Source organism: Crinia signifera, chromosome 2 (assembly GCF_055691185.1).
Source record: "Crinia signifera chromosome 2, ASM5569118v1, whole genome shotgun sequence".
Lineage (NCBI taxonomy): Eukaryota > Metazoa > Chordata > Amphibia > Anura > Myobatrachidae > Crinia > Crinia signifera.
This window is the reverse complement of record NC_139218.1, coordinates 328,473,202-328,493,763: the sequence shown is the minus strand read 5'-3', so window position 1 is coordinate 328,493,763 and position 20,562 is coordinate 328,473,202. Positions and strand designations below refer to the sequence as shown.

Below are 20,562 nucleotides of genomic sequence, written 5' to 3'. Positions count from 1 at the left end.
GGATCCGCGGTTAGCGGGAGGGGGCGGGGGTCCGCAAATCGTGGGCGGGGGCGCGGGGGGGCTTGAATCGTGGGAAGGGGGGTCCGCAAATTGCGGGAGGGGGGTTGTCGGGGTTAGTGAATTGCGGGAGGGGGGGTTGCGGAGGTCCGTGAATTGCGACAGGGGCGCGTGGGGTGCCGTGAGTCAAGGGGGGGTGGTGTGGGGGTCCGTGAATCACGGGAGGGGTCATGAATCGCAGGAGGCGGGGGTCGTGGGGGGGCTGCGAATCGCAGGAGGGGGGGTGTGGGGGGTTGCCGTGAATTGCATGAGGGGGGCGTGAATCAAGGGAGGGTGGGCGCAGGGGGGTGGTGCGGGGGTCCGTGAATCGCGGGAGGGGGCATGAATCGCGGGAAGGGGGGTCGTGGGGGGTTCCGAATCGCAGGAAGGGGGGTATGGGGGGTGCCGTGAATTGCGTGAGGGGGGCATGAATCGCGGGAGGGGGGGTCCCCGAATGTGTGAATTACGGGGCGGTCGCAAATCGCGAGAGGTGCCGAGGGGGCCCGCAAATCGCGGGAGGGGGGCGCTACGGGGGGTTTCGTGAATCGCGGGAGGGGGGGTCGTGGGGGGTTGCGAATCGCAGGAAGGGGGGTGTGGGGGGTGCCGTGAATTGCGTGAGGGGGGCATGAATCGCGGGAGGTGGGGTCCCCGAATGTGTGAATTAGGGGGCGGTCGCAAATCGCGAGAAGTGCCGAGGGGGCCCGCAAATCGCGGGAGGGGGGCGCTACGGGGGGTTCCGTGAATCGCGGGTGGGGGCGGCGCGAATTGCGGGAGGGGGGTCGCAAATCACAGTAGGGGGGGGGGGTGCCGTGAATCGCGGGAGGGGGGGTCGCGGGGGGCCCTTTTAATGCCGGGAGGGGGGGTCGCAGGGGTCCTGCGAATCGCGGGAGGGGAGGATGCAGGGGTCCTGCGAATCGCGGGAGGGGGCTCGCGGGAGGGAGGGGTCGCTGGGGTCCCGCGATTTGCGGGAGGGTCCCGCGTTTCGCGGGAGAGGGTGGTCGCGGAGGTCCAGCGAATCGCGGGAGGGGGTGGTCGGGTCTGGGACGGATATTAGACAGCACTTACATCGACAGCCATTACATCGACACCATTAGTTCGACAGCTCAATAGGTCGACATGGTTTTAGGTCGACATACCATTAGGTCGACAGCTCATTAGGTCGACAGCTCATTAGGTCGACATGTTTTTAGGTCGACACTGCCATTAGGTCGACAGAGTCTATGTCGACAGTCAAAAGGTCGACATGGGTTTTTTCACTGTTTTTTGGCCGAAATGTCGACACAGTCGACATGGACACAGTTTGAAGTGTACCGCAGCCGCTCGCTATGCTTCGGGCACGGTGCCTCGCTGCGCTCGGCACACTATTTTATTCTCCCACCACGCCCTAGTGGATAGTAGGGCATGAAATACCGCCTGTCGGCACATGTCGGCTCAATAAACAGTGAAAAAACCATTTCGACCTTTTGACTGTCGACATAGACACTGTCGACCTAATGGCAGTGTCGACCTAAAAACATGTCGACCTAATGAGCTGTTGACCTAATGAGCAGTCGACCTAATGAGCTGTCGACATAATGACATGTCGACCTAATGGTATGTCGACCTAAAACCATGTCGACCTATTGAGGTGTCGAACTAATGGTGTCGATGTAATGACTGTCGATGTAAGTGCTGTCTAACAATAGTTCGGATACCGGGGTGGTCGCGGGGGTCCCGCGAATCGCGGGAGGGGGGTCGCGGGAGTCCCGCGAATCGCGGGAGGGGGGGTTCGCGGGGGTCCCGCGAATCACGGGAGGGGGGGTCGCGGGGGGGTCCCGCAAATCGCGGGAGGGGGGGTCGCGGGGGGTCCCGCAAATCGCGGGAGGGGGGTCGCGGGGGTCCTGGCAGAGGGTAGGGATGTGCAGGAGTAATGGTGGATGGTGGCTGTGGAGTAATGGTGGATGGTGGGCGTGTACTGTAGCCCTGGCTGGGCGGGGAAGGTGATGTCAAGGGGGTGGAACGTCAGACACATGAAAGTGAAACTGTTCTACACAGGAACGTTCTCCACAGGGGTTGAGTGACAGATCTGGCTAAATATATAAGAGATAGTTCTGTGTTTAGCCAAAATGCAGTAGAATGTAATGTAATCGTGTTTAGTGGTCAAGCTACATTGGTGGTTGTAGTTCTCTAGCCTACGAAGGATGATATGTGTCTAGATGCATATCCACCAAGGTACTGCATAGAAATGATGATAATCATATAATAAAAGGCTAACACCTTTTATAGGGTGAATTCTCCTCTATGGGGTAATGTCAAGCGCACACAGCCACTGGCGCTGAAATTACAGTTATGTTGTTCCGTCGGGCTGCGAACTGGACTTGCTTCTCATTGCCTGTGTTATCTTACCTGTGTCCCAGCAGAAGCAGGGCTTGATATATCCCCTTCTGATCCATCTTCAAGTCGTTTGCTGTTTATGGCATCTAGCCCGGTACTGGACAGCGGCTCTGACTTCATCTGTATTGCAGAACAAGAGGATTTGCAATCAATTGCAGAACAATATACAGAAACAACACAACAAGCACTTTCTGATATTTTGACTAATATTTTGACATAGTCCAACGTTAAGAAGACACTAAAATCAGAAAACCAAGCGGGTAGCTTTGGGGGGGGGGGTATGTGCGTGTGGGAAGAGGGCAGTGGTGGTTGGGATAGGGAGGTGGTAACCAGTGTCGGACTGGTCTATAACGTGGATAGATCTTTGACAGTTCTAACCAATTGGAGCATTGCTCCTTACGCCCTCAAAACAGCATCCCAATGTTACTAGGTTGCGCCTGTAATGCTGTCATCAGAGAAGAGTCAGAGAACACAGATGTATAGAGGATGACAGGTCAGTAAACAAAAGTATGCACAATTCTGTATTGCCCTAATTTTCCGACTATATGCTCTCAAAAGGCTTACAAATGCACTTGTAGCCACCTAGTGAATCCCCATTGGCTACAAGTGGAGATGACTGAGGTGCCTACAACTATGAATTGCCTGTAGTTGTATTACTTGGCTCCTACATGCAACACGGACTTGTCTGCACCTCTACATCACCCAATAGGGTATATGCTCAAAAACACCAACAACAGTAAATGCCTATATGGGCAGTGCAGATGGGTAACACCCAACTACCTTTAAAGATAGTTTCTTTTTAAATGCAGTAATATGTCATTATTATATTTTGCTGGCAGAAACAATAGTACTTAATTACAGTTTTAGTTGTGGAAAGAGATTTTGAAAAATCAAGTGATAGGTTAGTGAACCTTAAAACACAGTTATATGGGTTTGGACATAAATGTAAAATATATTTAACTATGGTACACAACAGAAAGATTGTGTAGCAAAGCCTATAATAATGGATACATTCTTAGCTACATTGAGCTGACGCATGCAGTTTGATTTGCTAAACCGTGTAGTGATGGTTTGGAGCATGGCCACACCTATCAGAAGTCACCTACCTGGCAGTGCTTTATAGATGTACGAGACTGCAGCATGCCCACTCCTCTGTTGGACAAGGGCTCATGCGAATTGTAAGACATGAGAGTGTTCAATCCATAGGATGCCCCCTGTGGTCTCTGATGATTAAGGCAATTCTGATACCCGAGTGAAGGGCTGCAAGCAAAAACAATCTGTGTTGAAAGAAACCTGCAGTAATCTTTAAATATTCTTTTATATATCTAGTTAAAAAACTTAATTAGCACTTATAGAAGATATTTAGTAATGTGCCCCTTCACCTAATGAGGGTACTGGGGGCTGCTCCATTCCTCCATTTTTTCCTTAAACTACTTTGAGTCTCTTGCAGCTGTGACAAATACCTGGTGGAAGGGTGCGGGTGAAGGATCACAAGATGAAATCAAGGCTTGTGATTCGTCCTCCCGCTAACACACACACCTTCTCTCACCTGTACGTGGCAAATAAAATAGATTCCTAATACAGAACTGAGAGTGCCCTGGATAAAAATGGTAGCAGTCCTGGGAGCTATGAGGAGGATGACCTTATTAACATGTTATACCTAGTGGTAGTGCAGCTTTTTTGTAACCATGAGAATATATAAATAGCGGCAGCAATGACCTACAAGCCAGTGAGTACCTCTGGTACTATATATGTAATTAGTGTATGATCAGATAAATGGATTTTGTATACTTGTGTTCTCTGTTATTCTTCAAGTTCCCAGCCCATTCAAATTCCAGAACAACATAACAGTACTTTCAGAGATGGCGGCTGTGCGCGCCTGAGAGGCCCAACACTTAGATTGTTCCCATCATTGCCACCAGTGGGTAAAATTCTTGCATTCCACTCATAAAGGAGCAGCATTAGCCTTTATGATATAGGATAGGAAAATAATACATGGTGTTTATAGTAACTATAAGTATTAAGTATTTCTAAAATAAATAAATGTTCTACATATACCTGATAGTTCCTATAGACAAATGGCCATAGGAGCCATTGGCTGAGGAACATCTGGAGTTGATGAATGCTACCAGGGAGTTAGGGGATGTACGGATCATGGTCTGCAGGTCAATACTGGCATCTGATAATGGGGAAATAGACATTGCTCTCTTCTTGCTCAGCTTCATTGAACTTCGAGGGGTGGAGAATCGAGATCCTGCTTTGAGAAAGATATAAATGTGAATGAATGATGCAAGACACACTAATAACATGTTTTCCAAAATTGAGTTGCTGACAGCAAGGACAGTTATTAAATGCCTATAGTTGACATGTACCAATGATTTGCATCATCGAAATCAAGCCAGGACAGTTCCCGGAAATAGAACTACCCTAATGATATAATTACTCCCATGTTTCTTCCAAGTTCCTTATGCAATGGTTGTAACGCACCTGCATGAAAAAGTGGTGACTAGGAAAGTGGGATCCCAAAGAACACCCAGCATTTCATAGGCGTTCCCATGAGAACGCTGGGCGTTATGGTAATATGCCGATTACGTGGGTGCGGGGGGCGGGCAGCTGACATCACCGGATGTCAGCTGCTCGCCCACTTCCCCCCGAGCATCCACACATATATAAGTGATTTCATAATCACTTTTATATGCGTGTGCCTTCGCCAACATTTGATGGTCGCCAACCATGGAATGATGTGGGCAGATCCCACAAGGCTGCGAATGGATGTTACTGTGTAACATCCAATCAAAGTCCCTGCGAGCGAATCGCCCTAGCGAATGATGGGCCAGCGTATCACCATTTGCAAGGTGGGGTTTGGTGGACTCGCAAGGCTGCAAATTTGCAGCATTGCGAATCAACCAGAATAACCCCCATATTGCACAGAATTGTGGTGTATTCTATAATCTGGTACATTGTCATGCATGCACTAGCAGTATTTGGGGCCCATTCACTCTCTGATGGTTAGGGCACACCCTAAACATGGGCCCTTACCACTGCATTCCCCCTGGTGGGCCCATCATGCCCCAGTCTGACACTGCACTGAAGTCCTGGATAATACACCTGGTTAGTCCTAAATTGAAAACCTAATTTTAGGTTTTACTGTAAAATTACTTTGATCCATCTCACCCTAAATGAGCCTTATTTTGTTATTTCAGCATACTGAAGGTGTTAGGTATTATCCAATATCGGAGGTACTTTATTTAAAAAAAATTGTAAAGTCTGGCATTCAAATTACAGTAGATACCTCTGTTTCCTCTTTGTAATACATCAGAATACTTCAATAACTGTAGAAAACCACTCACCATCTGGTCCAGCCATGTGCTCGTTAGCTTGTGCCAGGGCAAAGCCATGATGACTGGTCATGAGGTTGTTCTGATGGCAGTAGCTCATCTCGTTCATGCCTGGAAGACAATTTAACATAATGAAGGAGGCACAAGACACTTAAACACCTTTCTCACTGAACAAATAACCCGGGTCGACCAGGGTCAATGTGCGGTGTGAAAGGTCCTTTTGAAAAATCCCAGGTTCAGCAACCCGACAATCTGATAAAAGTTAAAAGAAAGATATTACCCGGGTCAGACCCAGGTTGTTGGGCAGTATGAAGGTCCTGTTCACACTATAGGGAGGAGGCAGTGGCTGCCACTCCGCCTCACCCCCCAATGACGTCAAGTGGGGAGCTTCACCTAGCAAATGCCGGTAGCCTAATTTGTCAGGAACTGTATTCTTAGTATTTTGTGAGACTAGACATTTCAGTAAGTGGTAGATAGCCACTGTATTGAAGAGATCTCTAGGATACAGTACATGATTTATGACATAAACGTTGTGAATGCATGGAGAGTCCTATTGAGGACATGCTCATATGATGATGAGCTATTTATGCTTTCTGACTATTTGATATATGAACACCACAAGTATTACATGTATTCCGAAAATTTGTGTTATGTAAGATAACTACAGTATATCATTGTTATCTCATCAACTATTATTAAAAAGTAGAGTAATAAATGTTAAGTTTTAGCTTGATAATATCACAATTTATAAAAGCGTGCCTCCACAAAAGAATTCCCCCTTTTTTTTTTTTACAGCTGATTGCACTTGTCAATTAACTGTATATATTTGTAAGTACCTAATTATTCTGGGGGCACCTCCGGTGCATTTAGCGCATTTAAATTCACTTAAGAGCATATAAAAATCATGATTGCTGGTTTGAGATACTACTTTAATTGAAGTTTTCTCATGTGCAGGATACTTCTGTCTTGTTTGCCAAGTTGATAAATCTATCCCAGAATTTACTGTTACGGTTACAAAGAAATTTATATGCTAAACAATGTATACTTGATAAAGTAAGAAAGTTTAAGGGGTTGATCCTATTAAATGCGATGAATTCGCAGGTGCAATTCATCGCAGTAGCGGCCACACTTTACGACGGCTGGAATTTGCACACGTGCTTGCTGACTCACAGTGCAGCAAGCTATTTTGTGCAAATCCTGTCTGAAACCTGCCTGCGAAAGGTATGAACTGGGTGTTGTTTCTGACATTTAAACACTGCAGCAAAGGCACCTTGCACATTTTACATATAATAAGATCGACCCATATGAGTTCTGTTAACGTGATACAGAATATCGGATCCTCTCAATGTCTATGTACAGAATGAGCATGTGGCTGGCTGCCGTCACCTCTATGTGGGGAAGTAAGGAGACCCTTGTGTAACCTTAGTGTGACCTTTTGCTTCATAATCTGCACTTTATTTGCTCAATATGACCAGACACTGACCTTCAGCCATGACATTAGGGGACCTCATATAGCAATGTTCAACATAGTTGTTCATAGGAGGATTCATGGAATTGAACATTGTTGGCGGGCACTGGCGAGATGCCATTCTGTAGATAGCCTTCAGTCAATGGCACATCTGGCTATTTCTGAAAAAGACCAAGCCATATTTTAGTACAGAACATTGGAAACACACATAACATATTCAGTATACAGTGCACACAAAAATATATTTGCAATATAAACTGTTACTCAAACGAAAAATGATATACCAGTAGAATGCACATACTCTACATTTAGTATCAACAAATTATACATTTTGTTAAAATATTAGATTAAAAAGAATTAATCTATGCAACTTTTTAAATAAAATATCTTTATTTTTGTTATCATGGTGATGCTATTTATTATCAGTGTGTTCCATTCAGTTCATGCAATTGTTATAGAATATGTTGTAATAATCTACACTACTGAATATCAGTATCCCGACATCGGAACCCCGACTGCTGGTTCCCCGACAGGGGGGCGGATGCAAAGAATCCCCTTGCGGGCTCGCTACGCTCACCACGCTACACTCGCCACGCTGCGGGGCTCGGTGGCTCGCCATAGGTTCTATTCTCCCTCTATGTGGGTCGGGGACCTCCACAAGGGAGAATAGCCCCTGTCAGTCGAGATCCACCCTGTCAGAGCACCGGCAGCCGGGATTCCGACGTAAGGATCCCCTCTCTCGGGCAGTCATCCGGCACCCCGTGGAATCCTGTTATCATTTCTAACTGCAAATGCATGATTGGGGCAAAAACTACTGTCGCGCTACCGCCTATAATTGTTTTGCTGTAACTGGTAATCCTGGCAGTTAGAATTTTCTGAAATGTATATGCTTCTAGAACTTGTGAACATTTCAATCATATGATCAACTTTGTCACTAATTCAGTGCTACATCTAGGTAGAGATAATTAAAGTATTATTTATTCATTTTACTTTACAATTGGAAACAACAGTGATAAAACAAACTGGGTAATAACAGACCAAAATAGGGGTAGGATGGCCCTGCTCGCAAGCTTACAATCTATATGAAAACATTACTTAATTTATGTAGTCTCCGAGTTTCAATTTTTTACTTGCTTGTTCATGAATTTTTATCAATCAATCAATCAATCATATGTATACATTATGTTAGGTTCATAGGGCTGATTCAGACTAGTCAATGACATCTGCAAGTACAACACTAGGTGGCACTATAATAAGAGATCTTTGCAGTGAAAGCAGCTAATCTGCTGAAACATCTGTAACAAGCTTGTATGATTATCCACAGTTTAAACGTAGGTGGTCGTTGAAAAATCAGAAAGCAGTTAAGGACATTCACTTAAATTGCATGAGCTAATTCAGGGTTGATCACTGTATATATAAGACAAATATAATTAAAAGTAATTTGCAGACAATATTAATGTGTTTTATAGGTTTTGCAGACATTACATTACATGATGCATTATAGGGGCTTGTACTGTAGTTTATAGTTATACAATAGAAGGATTATTTATTAACAGTTTCTTATATAGCGCATACATATTCCACAGCGCTTTACAGAGAATATTTGAACAGTCACATCAGTCCCTGCCCCAGTGGAGCTTACAATCTATGTTCCCTACCACATGTACACGCACACACAGACATTCTAGGGCTAATTTTGTTGGAAGCCAATTAACCTACCTGTATATTTTTGGATTGTGGGAGGAAACCGGAGTAAACCCACGCAAGGATGTACGGAAAGGATCACGGAAAGGATATACAAACTCCGCACAGTTAGGCCATGGTGGGGATCGAACACATGACCTCAGCGCTGTGAGGTAGTAATGCTAACCACTACACCATCCATGCTGCTCTACGATTATCACTGCTATACTTCAATGAGAAATTATGCCAATGTGACTGGACCCTGTGTCTCCATAGGTGTGTACTAATGGCTGTTGATATTTGGAAGCCTATTTGAGGCACTGCCTACACGTGTTAATTTGCCTGTTTCACGCAGCTATTTATATGCTGACATACTGTATAGCAAACACTGGGTGCATGCTGTTTGATTTCATTTAAATGTTTCTATATGAGTCTGAAATGTCTGATGCTCCTCAGACTGACTTATTGTGAGAACCTCTGCATTCATATGCACAGTGTCAGATAGTAACATGAGAGGGCCTCGGCTGGCTTAAAGTACGTCAGCCAAATAATACACTGAAATTAAACAGGCTGTCTGAGAACTGTGGAATGTACTTTCCCTGCATTTTTATTGGGTGCTGTAAGCTGTTAAAAGCAAGTAAAGCAATTTAGGCTTGGTTATTATATTATACTCATTGGAAACACCAGGTCTACAAAGCTTAGAATAAATGATTCTTATCACTTTATTCCATACTGTAGGTGCAGTTGAAATGTATCTGACAGCTTAATTAACCCTCCTTAGTGTACACATGATTCTGGAGAAGATTCCTGTATTTACAGGAACTATCTGCCCAGGTCAAGGGAGGTCAAGCAGAGACATTTATGTTGCAGGGTTGAGTTGTTCAACAGCTGACATGCGTTATAATGAGGAACAGGTCAGCTGACACTGCTGCTAAGCTCCTCCCACAACTTGGGTGGTATAAGGGAAGACTGAGAGAAGCCAGGCATCCAGTCATCCAGCATAACAATGGACAAGCTGCATTCAGCAGCTCCCTGAAGGGAGCTCTCATTTCCTGACAAGCTGGAATAGAAAAGCTAGATGATGTTATTCTTGTCCACTAGTCCTGCATAGCCTGACGTGTGAGCGCCTCTGACATAACCGTATCTTAATAGCACCCATTTTACCCTTTGACTATGGTCTGCTCCTTGCTTTCTAGTTATTAGAATTCATGGTAAATTGTTCTCAGATTAATTTAGAAAATCATTTGTAATAACAGGAGGGGCATACACACAGTGTGATATGAACTACCAATAAATATTGCACCGTGTGTATATTCCACTGCGGGTCTGTGCAGGCAGCTTAATTTTGACTATTTATTTATTAACAGTTTCTTAAATAGCGCATACATATCCTGCAGCGTTTACAGAGAATATCTGAACATTCACATCAGTCCCTGCCCCAGTGGAGCTTACAATCTATATTTCCTACCACATGTACACGCACACACAGACATTCTAGGGCTAATTTTGATGGGAGCCAATTAGCCTACCAGTATGTTTTTGGATTGTGGGAGGAAACCGGATTACCCACAGGAAACCAAACCAAGTACGGGGAGAATATACAAACTCTGCACAGTTAGATTCAAGGTGGGAATCGAACCCATGACCTCTGCGATGTGAGGCAGTAATTTATTTATTATTATTTATTTACAGTTTCATATATAGCGCAGCATATTCCGTTGCGCTTTACAATTGGAAACAACAGTGATTAACAAACTGGATGGATACAAACCGACATGGAGGTAGGAGGGCCCTGCTCGCAAGCTTACAATCTATAGGGATAATAGGAGAGATACATAAGGATAGAATTCCATAGCATGGCAGTCCCATCAGATTACTAGACGGTCCTGATGGGATGCAATTAGATATGAATGCTACTGGAGGTTGTGTGGGGGTCCTGAATATGATAGGCTTGCCTAAAGAGCTGAGTTTTCAGGGAACGCTTGACATTTTGGAGGCTAGAGGAGAGTATTAGTGTGCGTTGAAGGGCATTCTATAAGGTGGGTGCTGCCCGGTGTAATGCTAACCATTACTCCGTCTGTGCTGCCCCAAGCTGACAATCTTGTGTACAATCTATTTCTAGTATAGCCAAAATGGTACATAGCCAAAATCAGTGACGTAACTATAGAGGGTGCAGGGGATGCAGTTGCTATGGGGTCCGGTGGCTTGGGGGGCCTGGGGCCCCAGCAGGCATTCCCCTGCACCCTTTTCATTTTTCTCTGTTTAAATACTGACTGTCCAGTGTCCCTCCGCGGTGCACTTGCGGCAATGCGCAAGATTCGTTTAATAGATCCAATATCTGAACCCAAAGTGACCCAAGCCGGAACTCAAAACCCTTGTGGGTGTTTCTAGTTTTAAACCAAATCAAACCGCTCATCTGTAGAATATACTGAGCTTGTTTTTGGTTACAGGTATGGAAGCCTGTTAAATCCTGGCCACAGTGTAGGCTAGATGTATCAAGCTTCAAAAAGTGATACAATCGAGAGTGATAAACAGCCAGCCGCCAACTGCCAACTGTCATGTTATAGACTGGGTTTGAAAAATGACAGCTAGGAGCTGATTGACTGGCTGTTTTTAACTTTTTGAAGCTTGATACATCTGGCTCTGTGTCTGAACAAAAAGGGGTTATTCAGAACTGATTGCTGATGGGTGATTTTGCATAGCCCTGCGCTTAGAGAGTTCCCACCCAGACAGAGTAATGACCTGCCCTGTGCAAGTCTCCGAATGGATTGCTGCTCAGCAGCCAGCTGCAAATCCATTCACAACTCAGGATCTGATATGTTTTCCAGTCTGTGCAGGTGTGCATTACTGACCAGTCCACTCTGGAATAGTGACAGGCTGATCGAGGTAGGAGAAGACGTCACAGACCCTCCCTGAAAACCCCAGGACATGTCTGCATTTTTTCTGACACTCCTAGAAAACGGCAGGTTGTCACCCATAAACGGCACTTCCTGTCAGTCAAGTTGCGAGGGATTGCGGTAACATTTTTCAAAGTTTTTTTGTTGCTGTTTGGCCTTTATACTCACAAAGTTTCAATTCTTATCGCTGCAGGTGGCTGCAATAACAGAAAACTGATTGCAAGAAATTTCCTTTGGGAAATACAAAAATTACAATAGGAGAGATGGGCAAGGTGCGAGTCGCCAAAATGGGGAGTAAGAGGTGTTGTCTGTATCAGCTACTATATGAGCTACAGTAGGCTGTGAGATAACTAAGCTTCTGCTCATGGAGCATTAAGGAAGCATGCCTGGTTTCTATAGCTGCCAAAACCTGCCCACAACCCCTTGGTCATTACTGACTGTTATTGTACTAACAACAAGCAAGGCTGTCATCAGAAATTGGAGGGCCCAGGACAGACAATTTAGAAAGAGACCCCCTGTCTGGGATGGATCAGCACCACCAGCTTGGAGCACCAAGTGGCAGCCAGGTAGAGACAGCGCTACCGGCATATAACACATAGAGCCACCCATGAGCCAATCAGGAGTTGACGATTCCAGCTGTGCAAGTGTTGGCTGCCGGGGAGGTGCCCAAAGATCACTTCATGGTGAAATAGGTAGTATATGAAGTACCCTACTACAATATCTAATGCCATCTAAATGGTGTTAGCTATCAGATGCCAATTTTCGATCAATAGACTTAATACATAAATAAATTGGTCATATAAAATAATATACCTTCATATAGTAAATTAATAGAACTATATTTATGCATTTCGTACTGTACCTTTTATTTTTGGTGTGAAGTATCTGGACAAATGCTGCAATATATTCCAGTTAAGGTGCTCTCCCTATTTAACATCAAGTCTCTGTTTCGTGTGTGTATGGGTTATAACAGACAGTGTGGTGCCATCTGCCCATTACATAAACTTTATAAATCTGTATGTGTGACAGAAGCCAGTAACCAGCTCTCAGGAGACTGCAGACAAGGCATTTACAAGATATACACAAATGAGCAAAGACTTTGGAACTGGCGCTTTAGGCATCAAAGATTGTCATGTGCACATAACCTGCATGTGCCAGGCCAGTAACTGCAAAACTGCGTTTTCTACTCAGTTACATGTTATCTGATTGTCTTCTGATATGTTTTCAACGATATGTAGTAAAATTAATTACTAAATATGATTACAGCAATGTATGATTGTATGTACTTGGGAAAATGGAATAAAACCCCCATTTTCAGGGTTTTACTGCATTTCCTATATGTACTGTGACCCGGCAAATGGGTCTCCAGTGCTGAAGAGGGATCCAATTAGATCTCTCCCATTTGTGTTACCCTGTGCAAGTGCAGATGGACTCCTGGGTCACAAAACCTGGAAGTCCAGGGACTGGCTGCCATCGCAAATGGCAGCTCTTATCCGGAGACCTGCAAGAAATTTTGACATGGTAAAATCAGGTGATTATGTGTTGTCAAGCTGCTCAATTAGGGACCTTTAATAAATTTGTGTGTATCACAACAAAATGCATCAGGGCCACTATCTTGGACACAATAGAGGACATTCTTTGTACATACACCCAACTAGGATCAGTTCAGGAACTATTCGGACTTTAAAACCTCCTTTCCACTCATAGTTACATAGTTACATAGTAGGTAAGGCTGAAAAAAGACTTGCGTCCATCTAGTTCAACCTGGTATAGATATCCATTGCTGATTTGGTAGGTTCTGGTATTTTACAGACAAATTATATTTCTTATTTGTACCCATGGATGTTTTTCTCCAGTAAATGTTTGTCCAACTTTGCCTTGAACGCATTTAATGAGCCAGCCGTTACCACCTCTCTGGGAAGAGAGTTCCAGAGTTTGACTGTTCTGACCGTAAAGAAATTCTTTCTACTAGCTGAATGAAATCTTTTTTCTTCTAATCTATACTCATGCCCTCGCGTCCTAGATTCCTTTCTAGTAGAAAATAGGGTGTGTGACAGTTCCTTATATTGGCCCTTGATATACTTGTACATGTTGAGCATGTCCCCCCTTAAACGTCTCTTTTCTAATGTAAATAGTCCCAAATTGCTTAATCTCTCCCCGTAGCTTAAATTCTCCATTCCCCTAATAAGCTTTGTTGCTCGCCTTTGGACTTTTTCTAATTCTATGATGTCCTTTTTATAGTGTGGGGCCCAGAACTGTACTCCGTACTCTAGGTGAGGTCTCACCAAAGCTTTATACAGTGGCATAATTACCCTTGAGTCCCTAGTTTCCATTCCCCTCTTAATACATGCCAGAATTTTGTTGGCCTTTTTTGTAGCTACATTACAATGGGCACTACATCCTAGATTGCTGTCTATTTGGACTCCTAGATCCTTTTCAAGTATGGAATTACCCAGTTCCTCTCCACTAAGGTTGTAACTTGCACACTGGTTGTGTCTCCCAAGGTGCATAACCTTACATTTATCTACATTGAACCTCATCTTCCATTTTTTTGCCCACTCATCTAGAGTTGCAAGATCATTTTGAAGCATGGTGACATCTTCTGGTGATTTGATGACTTTGCTAAGTTTTGTATCGTCCGCAAAGATGGATACATTGCTGAGTAACCCTATCCCAATATCGTTAATAAAAATGTTAAACAAAATGGGCCCCAAAACCGAACCCTGGGGCACTCCACTTAGTACCGGTATCATATCTGATACGGCACCATTCACAACCATTCTTTGTTCTCTATTACATAGCCAATTCCCTACCCATCTGCAGATATTTTCACCCAATCCTAGGTTCTCCATTTTATTAATCAATCTCTTGTGTGGGACAGTATCAAATGCTTTAGCGAAATCTAGGAAAATCACATCTACAGCATTTCCATTATCGAGGTTTTTGCTAACCTCTTCATAGAACCCTAGTAGATTAGTTTGGCATGAACGATTTTTCACGAACCCATGTTGGTTAGTACTGAGTAGACGGTGATGATCTAAATATTCCTGGATACCATCCCTTAAAAATCCTTCAAATAGTTTACCCACAATTGATGTTAAACTAACGGGTCTGTAATTAGCGGGATCTTCCTTTTTTCCTTTTTTGAATATTGGCACTACCTCTGCTATTCTCCAATCTTTTGGTACTATACCTGATGATAGTGACTTGCTAAAGATATAATGTAGGGGGGTAGCTAGTTCATCCCTTAATTCCATTAATACCCTCGGATGAATCCCATCTGGCCCTGGTGACTTATTTGTTTTGAGTTTGCTTAGCCTCAGTATTATTTCCTTCGGCGTAAAATCCACAATGAGATCTGGCTTATTTGTCCCGTTTGTGGTACCAACACGGTATAAAAGGAACATGCCAACAAGGAGCATAAATTCCTCCAGCGGTGATTAACTACTATATGTCTGGCTTGCAAATCTAATGGTGATATATATTCCATCTAAAGTAAATTCATTTATTGGTTGAGTTCTCTAACAGCAAATAATCCTTAGAGAGGACTGAGTACCATAGGAACAAACTGGACAATCAGCATAGTAATGAGAGCTTGCATATTAATGTTTCCCACTGTGTTAATATTGTATTAATATATAATTAAGTTATATATAATTAAGTTATATTTATATATATATATATATTGTATATTCATCTTTTATGTACCAACACAATGTGGGATGGACCCCTTTTAATCCAATTGATCTAATGGTATTTTCTGAATATTTTTAGCGCTACCCTTTTTCTTTGCATTCCTAAGTACAATCATTTTAATTTACCTATTTAAGCTTGCCGCTATATACACCAACATCACCACCACTTCCTGGATCACCCTTCAGCTTTGCCAACAGCACCTTCTGGATTCAGTGAGATTTTGACAACTCTTTTTCATCTGTTATTCCCACCACAATCTGGGTATCTGGGTATAAATTTCCAGGTCAATCTGGCAACTGGATCTCGTCTACTCAAGAAAAAAAATCACTGCCAAACTGATACTTAGGGAAGTTTTTCACTAACCGACTTCATGATTGCATTTAAGCTAATATTCATCCAACCCCTCTCCCCCCTCACACACACACACACACACACACACACACACACACACACACACATCACGAAATCTCCTACCTCCCTGTACTGTGCATGTTCACTAGAGAGCATAGACTAGCACAGTGCCGCCATAGTCTTTGCTTTCACTGTGCAGTACCTTCTTCCTAGAGATGTCACTGGGATGATAGCGCATAGTAAGGTCCATGTTTATCGATAATTATTTGATAGATATACCATAAAAACATAAATTTGGGATGCTACCTGATGGATGTTTTAGAGGATACTATTTATCCCCTGAATGTATCCCAATTATTGATTGCAAAAGCAGCCCCCACTTTAGCCTATGGACTACATTCTGCAAAACATTCCTGGAGAAGGTTCTGTAGGATCACTATCCCTGCAAAGCAGTAAAGCCAGCCCCAGACTAGTGATCACTTCCCATCACATCACAACTATTGGCTCCTATCGGATGACACTCTTTCATTTTTATTATTGAAAAAAGCTGCAATAAAAAAAAATATATAAATATTGGGACCAATAGCATTTCTTAAAATGCTAAATATTCATGTTGCAATACTGAGTTAAGTTGATATTTCTTTGACTTGAACTGATGAGCATACTTGGCACGTGCCATGAGTGCAACTAGACACAAGCATCAGGAGCACTTATTAGGTACATATGTTGCAAAGTGAAATGTGGCCACAAGCAAATGTGGATGGGTTTGGGTGTGGACTGAGCGGATTTGAAGTTTTCTTTTTTAAATGTTGGACCATGTGCACCGGTGGTGCACACAGGGAGGGTTTCTGAGTACCCAAATTTCTACCCTGATGGATGGAAATATTTTTTTATAAGATAGATTATAAGACAGATATAAGATTGGCTCTAACCTAAGATCAGATGTGTATAGGGAAGGGTCCCTTTGTACCCTAGTTGAGAAAGTCAAAATTGTCCATAAAGGTTTGTAACTCTATTTATTTCGACAATAGGGGTTATCACTTTAATGACATTTTGCTATGTATGTCACCTGTTATATTTGAGGTTTGAACTGTACAAGTTCCATAATAGAAATGTCTATTATTTTGTATTTGCTTTTAAGATATGTAGTCCCATGGCTCAACCCATTTTTCATAAAACTCTGACTCTTTTAGCGTTTAGCTGCAGGGGGCGCAAGCGAGTTAGAAATCTCTCATACATGTGTGATAAAGATGTTACCAAAAGTGTTAATAGTTATTTGGGTGTCACCTAAGATGTAAAACGTACCTTCCTTCTATCTTATTCCACCACTTGTTCATATAGTGCCAATAGAACAAGTTTCACTAAGTGAGGAGGATAAGGTTGTGAGCTCAGAGTAACCTCTCCAATTTCTATTCTTCTATTAAGATTAGTTCTACTACATAGAAATTCCAGTTCCATAGAAAATCTAGTGAAAGACAGGTTTCTCTTGCTACCATTTATTCCATTTTCTAAATATGCATTGTTGTCAAATTCCATTGTTATTGGACAATGTAATACCACATGCAATAGACACCTAATTGCAATAGCTGCAGTGAAATGAAATGAAGTGGTAAATAAATAATATCTTCACTGACGAAACATAGGCCCGGTCATGTACAGTAATTAAGAGCATAGAGGGATGTCAAAATTACAAAGCAAAAACAAAAGCCTAGTTAAATATATTGTCGTCGGGATATAATGGAATGAATACTACTGACCCCCGTTCAGGTATATTTATGGGGCCTAACCTTGGCCAACTGTGCAGGGGAGGAATGCCTCCTACCCCATTTGCACCACTAGGCAGAGTAGTTGTCAATTGTACTTTTTGTGATAGATGTGGCCATTCCCCCAGGATTTTGTAATGCCTCCCCATCACTGTGGCCTGTCATTGCTCTCTACGGCCCAGCTCACCCTGCAAATTAATTTTAAAGAGACTTAGTACATTTTTGCCAGTGGTCATAGACATACTAAGAAAGGGTTTGTGGTAGCTATTGAGCCCAGAGGTGAGTGTGTGTCTAGCATTACCGGCTTGTTCCTTACACCTGAAGCCATAGCTGCCCATGGTGTTCTCCACTCTTAGAAAAGTGGAGTCCATAGCTCTTCCCTCTTAAGAGTAAAGAGTCCTGGAGTCAAGTACAGTATCATCGGTCCCCTACCCAAATTGTTCTGTGGGCCCGATGATGCAATGATCTATCCATACCTAAGATTACTTTACTGATCCAAAACAGTCTGAAGTGATGTAAGAAAATAAAACAAATAACTATAAAGCAAGCTGAAACATAACACTTCCAAATATTATTGCTAAATGATCAGAAATTCTTAAATCATTTTTTACCACCAGAGAATAATGTTGGTGGCTTGGAAGTCGATTGACCGAAGGCGCAGACTGAATTGGAAAAACTTTATTGTAGTGAACAGTTGCTGAAAAAGACATCTGGAACTGAACTGTAGCTAGAACCTGACTGGAACCAGAATGGAACTGAAACTGAACGAACCAGATTATGACGGAAGCCGGACTGGAACAGAAAGATCTTTTTAGATCATTTTCAAAATAAATCTGAAGGCTGGATATGTGGGGACAATTACAAGTTAAAAACTGGAAGGTAGAGTGTTAACTTCAACAGAAGAAACGTGGTACTGGTGATTCTTTAAAGCTGCTCTGGAAACAGCGCTCTGAGCGGTGCAAGAAAGTCAGGTCATTGGGTCCAACATGGCTACCTCCATCCTAAGATTTTGGAGAGCACGCATAGTGCACACACTGAGAGCACAGTGCTACGGAGAGCAGTTTTAAAACTCTGGAGTGTGCTGCCCCATAGTAATCCGACCAATGTGTTTCAGTCCTTTTCTAGGGTCCTTTTCAAGATCCAAAATTGTCCACAAATATTAAAGGTTTGAAGCGCGTTGGTCAGAGTACCATGGGTTATATCAGAGGACCAGTTGCTGTACCTGGAGAGAATATGACCTTAGCCTGGACCAGAGGTTGCCCCCGGGTCAAACACTGAATTTTGGTAATTTTGAACTGTCACTTGCCAGCTCATATCTGTCTGGAAATTGCTGCTTATCTGCTTTTATACATTTATGTGGATGAATAGGAATTGTTTTTATGTACTAGTTGTGTGAATGTAAAATATTTTGTACCAGCTCACTATATACATTCATTCTATTTCCTTGGTATATACAACATAAGGAACACCTGATCTGAGGAAGGATCACTGTGGATCAAACTAGTAAGATAGATAACAGTGATTAGATGCTCCAATAAAACAGATTCAGTAAAATTGTGAAATTTAGATGATTATTGGCTCAGGCACAAAAATAAGCACTACCACCACTCCTGTTGATCCAAACCTGCTGCTTGGGCCGCATCCACTACTAGTCCCCCCCCACATTAATGCATACCCTACAACATCTGAAGGGTAGAAGCCGGTACAAATTTGGAAAGGGGCATGGCCATGGGTAAAGGGCCCCCTGCCCCCTTACCTATACTTACAATGGAGAATTGGAGACCAAAAAAAATGGTACAAAGCCCTTTTTGGGCAGTACCGGCCAAAAAGATACAGTTGGAGAGTATGTTAATGCTGTCGCCAAACCCAACCGCGTTCACCTAAAAAACATATCTGTGAGAAACCCAAACTTCCTGTATTGAAGGGTACAATCACTCTTTTTAAAGACCTCATCATCTCTTGCTTAGACTAGTGTAATGTACTCTCTCCTACCACTCCTCTCTTAAATGTATCAATGCGGGTATTCACCTCATCGTCCTCTCTCATTGCTCTGATTCAGCCTATCCTTCATTGGTTGCATAGTCCCTACAGAATCCTGCTTATGCTTTTCTTCATTAATTTCCAACCAACTCAATAATTGCTCCTCTCCCACCTTTATCTCCTATCCTAGTTTAGTGAACAACCTATTGTTCTCTCATTCTAATTATAGCCTTGTCTCCATACTGTTTGCCTCCCTCCACTCTCACATCCAAGACTCCTCCGATGCTACTTCGCTCTTATGGAATTCCCATACCCTACTAGACTGTAAGCTGTCATGAGCAGGGCCCTCCACCTTAATTCTCACCGTTCCTTGTCTTCAGTACACTCTGAACAAATCTGTACCTTTCTCTAGCTCCCCAGGGGACTGGACACTGAGTTTAACTACTGCTACTACTGGGGTAGATGTATTATAGCGGCGCTATAATACTTCCTACTTTGCCTCATTAATGAGGCGAAGCAGGAAGGGATGCCAAAAAGATGTATTAACATCTTGTCCCCGGAAGTAGAGGAGCACAAGCTCCCCCCTCCGACGAGGTCTGTCCTGGAGACAGCGCATCAGTTCAGACTGAAACACTGTATCTGCCTGCCTGGCAGCACAGCCAGAGCCAGCAGTAGGGCTATTATTGTCCCTAGGACAGTGGGAATAGGACAACGCTAGCCCTGGGCTGGCGAAGTGGCCGGGGCAGCTTTACAGGCGATATATGTCTAGGAGGCTGTTCATAAATCACCTACGCCACAAATTACTGGGGGATCGAAGGGACAGATGCACCGAGCATTAATTGGCGGGCTGTCCCTAGTGCACATTAGGTGCGCTGGTAAAACATTTATAAAAAAGTTATCCCCCCAGTTAATTAGCGGCAACATATACACATATACGCCAGTTCATACATTTGCCCCACTGTCATTCACTTTGTAAT

The 20,562-nt window shown here is 43.3% G+C and overlaps 1 protein-coding gene across 4 annotated transcripts in view; it reads right to left on the bottom strand.

Moving 5' to 3' along the window:
* The window catches only part of GLI1 (GLI family zinc finger 1), a 112,032-nt gene that overhangs the window by 18,554 nt on the left and 72,916 nt on the right, over positions 1 to 20,562 (bottom strand). For 2 of the 4 annotated variants that reach the window (XM_083169374.1, XM_083169375.1), the window contains exons 2-6: positions 7,231 to 7,376; positions 5,760 to 5,858; positions 4,468 to 4,666; positions 3,516 to 3,669; positions 2,422 to 2,529 (exon numbers count right to left, since the gene is read on the bottom strand). In XM_083169374.1, coding sequence (XP_083025500.1) covers positions 2,422 to 2,529; positions 3,516 to 3,669; positions 4,468 to 4,666; positions 5,760 to 5,858; positions 7,231 to 7,336 — 666 coding nt within the window. In that variant the 5' untranslated portion in view covers positions 7,337 to 7,376. Of the gene's footprint in view, positions 1 to 2,421; positions 2,530 to 3,515; positions 3,670 to 4,467; positions 4,667 to 5,759; positions 5,859 to 7,230; positions 7,377 to 8,934; positions 9,079 to 20,562 lie in introns of those variants that run through there. The other 2 variants (XM_083169377.1, XM_083169378.1) reach the window with 2 other exon arrangements.